The sequence below is a fragment of the Loxodonta africana genome, chromosome 13 (genome assembly GCF_030014295.1).
Source record: "Loxodonta africana isolate mLoxAfr1 chromosome 13, mLoxAfr1.hap2, whole genome shotgun sequence".
NCBI classification, from domain to species: Eukaryota; Metazoa; Chordata; class Mammalia; order Proboscidea; family Elephantidae; genus Loxodonta; species Loxodonta africana.
Genome location: NC_087354.1, coordinates 78,418,204 through 78,425,234, shown reverse-complemented (window position 1 = coordinate 78,425,234; position 7,031 = coordinate 78,418,204). Strand labels below are relative to the sequence as shown.

At 37.5% G+C, this 7,031-nt stretch overlaps 1 protein-coding gene across 1 annotated transcript; it reads right to left on the bottom strand.

The window, feature by feature from the left end:
* Positions 1-4,408: 4,408 nt before the first annotated feature.
* Positions 4,409-6,316, bottom strand: NPY2R (neuropeptide Y receptor Y2). The gene has a single exon (XM_003417522.4). It carries the CDS (start codon positions 6,016-6,018, stop codon positions 4,870-4,872), a length of 1,149 nt encoding a protein of 382 aa, XP_003417570.1. The 5' UTR covers positions 6,019-6,316; the 3' UTR covers positions 4,409-4,869.
* Between the last annotated feature and the right edge of the window lie 715 nt (positions 6,317-7,031).

The following is a 7,031-nucleotide window of genomic DNA, read 5'->3' as shown; positions in this document are numbered from 1 at the left end:
GAAGACACTTCTACAAGCTAAGGAACTCCAAAAGATGCCAGGGGCTACCAGAAGCTAGAAGAGACAAGGGAAGATCTTCTCCTAGCGTGGACAGAGAGAAAGCATGACCCTGCTGAAGCCCTGAATTCAGACTCCTAGCCTCCAGAACTGGGAGATGATAAATTTCTGTTCTTTAAAGCCACTGATGTTGTGGTGTTTTGTTATTGTAGCTCTAGGAAAATAAGACAGTACTTCTACCCAACCCGTGCAGTGGAAAAAGGAACTGGAAAGGAGGAAGACAGGAGAAAGAAACTGAGACAGACTTATGCCTTGGGGAAAACCAATTTTAAGAAATGATGTTGATTTGTTTAAAGCCATGAGTGTTCTGTGAGGATGACATAACTGCTGCACAGGTGTGCAACTCTCTCTAGGAATGTGCTGGTGTCCAAAAGTGTATTAAGTTAGAGATGGTGAATAGTACAAATGATTAGCACTAGTAGCAAAACTCTCAAAGTATATACTCTGGTATGTTTTGCTGAAAAATAGCACTTCACAATGTTGACACTTCTATAATTTCATTCATATTTACTAATCATATCCAAAAAATAAGCTTTTAGGAATCTTTTCTTTAATCAAGAGTTAGGCTACTACTCATGACTATAATCATCTGCTTCATGTTGTAATAAAATGACAATGATAGGTAATTCCCATTAAGATTCATGTGTGTAAATAACGCATCCATCTAATTTTATACTTTTAAGTTACACACCAGGCAATAAAGTCCTTATGTTGGAGATAAACCAGGTTTGTATAATTTATCTGGAGCTTTTGAGATCATAAACTCTTAAGCATATCACATCTGTCCATCTGTGAGAACTTTTTATACCTTAGACAAAAACTATTGTGGCAATGTTTGAATGAGGTTGTCTTTGTGGTAAGTAGGATGTTTTATTTTCCATAAATTATTTCTTCTAGAGTGCAAAGGCAGAACCAATCCCTGAGTTAGTTATACTCCATAAACGACAGACACATCATTTTGGAAAGGAGAGGACAAGCAGAAGCTACATATTTACGGCAGAGGTGAGCACGGGTGTGGGCTTCAGCAGGAGGCAATAGTAAGGGTTTAATAAATTATTCCGGGCTTTTTCTTATTCATCACCCACTTTGGTGCTACAGGCATTAGTGGTGGTTTCCTACAATTCTGCACATCCTTGTCTCCTTCATGCTGGTGGAGGCTCTTTCTAACCTTCCCGTCTCTGGCCCCTCCAGAGGCTCTGTCAGATATTAATCCCCCACATTAAATCACCCAGGGCTCTGGGTGGTGCTAACAGTTTGCACTTGAGTACTAAAGTTTGGCAATTTGAACCCACTCAGCCTCACCATGGAATAAAGCCTTGGCGGTCTACTTCCATAAAAATTACAGCCAACAAAACTCTATGGAGCAGTTCTATAACACATGGGGTCACCATGATTTGGAATGGACTCAAAAGTAATTTTTTTTTTTTTTGGTATTAATTCACTTTCTGCTTGAAATATCTATAATGGCTTCTCTTTCCCCAAATGATACACTTCATTGGCTCCTCTATGCTTCCCTTGAGTGATAAGGTACTGGATGATTTTCAATGAGCCACAAATGGAATCTATGTACACTATGTCTAACACTCTTTCCAATTATGCAAGTGTTCATTTAAAACAAAAAATCTTATCCCTAATAAATATTCATCTTTATTGGACTCTGTACAGCTAAAGCCTTATTTTCACAGAAGTTGTAATATTAAGGGAAGATTATGTTTTACAAACATCAGAACTATCTTCAGGTCCTAGCTAATATTTACTTCACTTTCCAACTTAGTTTTCCTTGATAGGTAGTTTTTAAATACTAATTTGGTACCAGAAACTACAAGTATCTGTGATACAACAATGATTAAGACAGTCCTGCCCTTTGCCCCATGATACTTAAAATCTAGCAGCAAAAATTGGAGACAGAATTTTCAAGGGATAAAACATGTTAGCACAGCCATGTACTAAACATCCTTTAAATCATAAAAAGATTTTGAGTTCATAATAAAAATGATGAGAAGACACTGAAGAGTTTTAAACACAAGAGCGATACGATGAAGTTTTTGAAAAATCATTCTAGCTAGAGGGTAAAAGTTGTATTTGATGGAAAAAAAGGCCAGATGTAGAGACCAGTTAGGAAGGTGCTACAGAACTATAGAGAAGAGAGATAACAAAGGCCTGGGAAGACAATCACGTTGAACAATGATAAGAACCATAGGGATGGAGAAAAGCGAATCACTTCAGGAAACACCTAGAAACTAGAACTAACAGGATGTGGGAATTAATTGGAGATGTGAGATAAGGAGACAGAACCCAAGGATAACCCCAAAGTTTAAGGCTTTTGGGAACTGTATGAATAGCAGTGTCATAATTGGGACAGGAAACACAGCAGGACAAAACGGAGATAGGGTTGGGTGCTGTGGGGATCAAAATGGCAAGTTCTGTTTTAGATGCATTGGATTTGATCTGCTGGTAAGACATCCATGTGGGCATGTCAAACTGGCTGATGGAGGTACAGGCTTGAAATTCAGAAGAAGGATCTGGTCTGAAAATATTCAGGTGTCATCAGAATATGTATTGTAGCTGCAGCCATGGGAGTGGATCAGTTGACTCAGGTTCGTGTACAGCCTGGAAAGAGAAGGAAGCTCACCTTGCTGTCAAGGAGCCATCTTTGTTTTCCTATTTCAAGTTGTCTCATGGTCTTCCCGTCTCCTTGTCTCATCTCTACTTCTTGGATAAGAAACACTGATTTAATATCACACAATTTCTCTAATTTCCCCAATTTTTTATTTCAACAGATGAATTCAATACATGAAAAGATATTTTATTAATGAACTGACAGAAATAATAGAATACAGTCATAGCAAGTGGATCATTAATTGGTTTCTAATAATTTACTACAACAACGTTTGATACAGTAGCATACATGTTCCCTACAGCGTAGAATTCTCCAAGAAAAAAAAACACACAAGACAAAACTTTAACCACAATTATCCATTAGCATGTTAAGCAAAGATACTGCTATTTAACAAACAAAAAGCTTCTTGGACAGTTATGTTGAGTCCAACACAAAAATTAACTCTTCAGTTATATGACATTGTACAAATATATATTAATTTTTGTAAATTTAATAACCTGTCTTCCACATAATATAACTTCTATTGTTTCCATTCTTTTTCAGTATTCCAAAACTGCGATCCACTTCAGAAATAGTTTTCTATCTGTAGCATGGAAGGAATTTAAAGTGATAATATAAACTCTAATATATCATAAAATAAAACTCTCCAGTTCATAAAATTAATGGTTGTAACTAAATGTAATAATTAATCATGTTGAATTTATTCAAAATTTAAGGAACCAATTCACAAATTTAGTCATTCTTATAAAAATATGATTGCAATAAAACTTCTTTAACAGCATTAAAAGGACAACTATCTTAACATCTCAATTATTGTTCATGAGTATAATAAGGTTTTAAGCATCTTTGGTTGGATATTATTGAAATAAAAATTATATTTATAAAATCATTAAATAAAAAAATATTATAGCATCTATCTTCCACTATTTAGAGGTACAATTTTATTATGTATATATATATATACATAAATTATCCAAAACTACAGCTAGTCATTTTGAGAAGAGGATAAATAACTTTTGTTAAAATGGGTCCAAAGAGAACATTTGCAAGGTGGAATAAACTCAATTATTTCTAATATTTCTTACCAGATGGGTTCCATTTTGATAAAATTATGCTGTTTTATTTACCATGAATGGGCCTATGGAAGACCAACGCCAAAGAAAATAACACTGCAATGTTCTTTAAACACATTAGAGCTAAGTACCTGTGTTAAAAATGGCTCACAAATAACCACAAAACGTTATAAAAATGCTATAAAAATTATTTTCTAATCTAATTTTTAGTGATAACAAACTCAGCTCCAACATAGGAATAATAACAGACATTATACATGTTCAAAAAGCCAGAACAATTACCAGCAATTAAAATTCTTATGTCATTTGCTTTTTCATTATCTAAATAGCATCTATGTAAAGCAGGAGCAACCTGAAATTAGAAATTAAATGATGGTTTCCATTTCTACAATTCTGAAAAAATTCAGCCTTTGGTTCTGAGTTTAAGAAAGTTCTCACCAAATGTGCATTTGGCTTCAAGAACAACTGTCTCAAGTGTTAAGCATTTCCCCCATCATTTGCCAAAATATTAATTATATAGCGAGTTTCAGTTTATTTCCTTGAAGCCATTCAAATAGTTGGCAACATTTCCCTGCAGCATTCCCTGATGGATTTAGTCTAAAAAAAAAAAAAAAAAAAAAAGGATTTAGTCTATAGGATGAAAAATAAAACCAAAATACAATAACGTCACTCCATAGAGAAATCTGTGTTTGGAAGTCTTATTCATCAGAAGAAGGGGAAACACAGCATCTCCCAATCCAGGTCCTAATGTGATTTGAAAGTTAATAAGTCATTTTATTTACCCCACCACCTTTTTCAATGCTAATACTGCCAACTTCTTTGTTCAGGTTTATTTCACTCTGAAAAACATTCAAAAGTGTTTCTCTCTGCTTTTACTCATAATCCAATCTACCATCCAAGCGACTCTAAGCAAAGTTATTTTTTTTTTTTGCCCTATCTTTGAATAGGAGTATTTTCACCTAGGCTCCCTCAGCCAGTTCTCCAGCAATTACATCACAAACGCTCATTTTCTTCCTTAAAACGAGAAATCAGGAGGCCTTCATCCCCGGGCAGCCTTCACCAATCAGAATTCTAGCTCTGGTCAGAATTCATTCATATATTTTTCACATACCTGCTTCCTTAGACGTTGGTAGCCTCTGTGAAAGAGTTATCAGCGCCATTATTATTTTGGACTTCCAACTTCTTTTTAGCCTTGAATGTCACAGACACCTCAGAGTGAATGGAATCCAACCTCTGCTCACAGTGGAAGGCAGAGAGGAAGGCCTTTCTGTAGTTGCTGTTCATCCAGCCATAGAGCAGGGGGTTGGCAAAGGTAGAGCACATGGCAATGATGTGGAACACTGTGAAGATGAGCTTGTACTCCTTCAGGTCCAAAACCTGGCTGTCAATGTCAACAGCAAGTTGGAAGGCATGAAGGGGCAACCAGCTGACTGCAAACACCACCACCACGCACACCAGCATTTTGGTGGTTTTCTTCCTTCGCTGATGGTAGTGGTCATTTGCAGCTCCAGGACTGACATGGTTCTTAAGTTTACTCCAGATACGAATGTAAGAAAAAGATATGATGCTCAGAGGCAACACATAGAGGATTAACAAGGAGGAAAGGCTGTAAACAGTGCCATAGATGCTCTTCTCCTCACCAGGCCACTTTTCAGTACAGACCACAATCTCAAAGTCTGGAATAATCTCAATCAGTGAGTACTCCCGGAAGATGGCCAGGGGGCTTGCCAGTAGAGCACTGCTGCCCCAGGCCAAGCCAATGATCAGGAAGCTGATGTGCTTGGAGATCTTGCTCTCCAGGTGGTAGACAATGCATCGATGCCGATCCAGGGCAATCACTGTCAAAGTGATTGTGGATACCTGTACTGCCAGGCCCTGGGCATAGGGCACCAGGTGGCATAGGACAGGACCCATTTTCCACTCCCCCATTAGGGTATAGGTGAGAGTGAAGGGCAGGCACAAGGTGTTCACCAGAAGGTCAGCCACAGCCAGATTGGCAATGAAAAAGTTGGTGACTGTGCGCATGCTTTTGAATTTGATCACCACGTGGATCACCAAGGAGTTGCCAATCACCCCAAGCAAGATGATGGAGCAATAGGCCAATATGAGGACAATCTGCACCTCAATCAGCTTGGTGCTGTCTATAAGCTCTGGCTCAGGGTCTCGGGCCAGCTCATCTTTAGGAGTGCTTTGCCCTGGCCCATACTGTTCCACCTTCACTTCCTCCACTGTCTGGTTCTCCTCAGCCTCTGCGCCTACTGGGCCCATAGTCAGCACAACTCCACTGGGACTGCAACTAGCACAGGGACCTACAAAAGAATAATGAACAAAGGTGCAACGAAGATGACACAAGAGTAAGGCAAAGAAGTATCACAAACAAGCTAGTTTAATTTTGGCTGAGGCTCAAAATACCGGTCTTCCGATTCCTAAAACTGCACATAGGAGAACATTTCAATAAAGCAGGTCCTTTAATAAAGCTATTTACAAATATGGATCAAGTAAAATATACACTATGGTAGCAAAGATGAAATACCTCTAGTATAGACACAATGCCAGCGTGAATGCCGCTAAATCGATTAAAATCATATTAAGAGGGGTGAATATTATAAACTTAATTAATTTTATCACTGCTATAAATCCACAAAAATTTTAATGTAGCTAAAGAAAGGAACATTTCCTTCAATACACAGACTGTTTTCAATTTATAAACATTGCAATAAAAATTGCACAGGAAAGTAACAAATATTAAAACCTTTGCCTGGTGCCTGGGCTTTGTGGGGTATATAATATGTAGACAAACAGAGAAGGCTGTTTCATAGCCATTTTTTTCTATTGCAGGGGTTAATGTTAACAATAGATAGCCTGTGCAGGCTAGCTGCTTTTTTGAATGACCTGCAATAAACTTCCTACATATATGCAACACAATCTTAGACAGGCAGTGTATGAAAAATACATATAGATCAGAACATTTCCTTCCAACTCCTAAATATAAACATTTTAACTCTCTTCTTCCCCAATCCACCCTCCCAGTGTTTTTTCCTTGTGGTCCCTACCTCAGTCAATGCTATTCCCATTGATTAAGCCACCCAAAGTTTAAAAAAAAACAGTTAACAAGTCTAGAATTTTTTTTTTCTTTATCTCTTTTAGCCCCCACATTTAAGAAAACACTCAGATTGGTCCTCTTAAATATCTCTTCCTCCCCTCACCATATCCACCACAACAGTTTTGTCCTTCTCCGTTTCTTCAACGGAATTGCTGTAACAGACTTCTAATTTATAGCT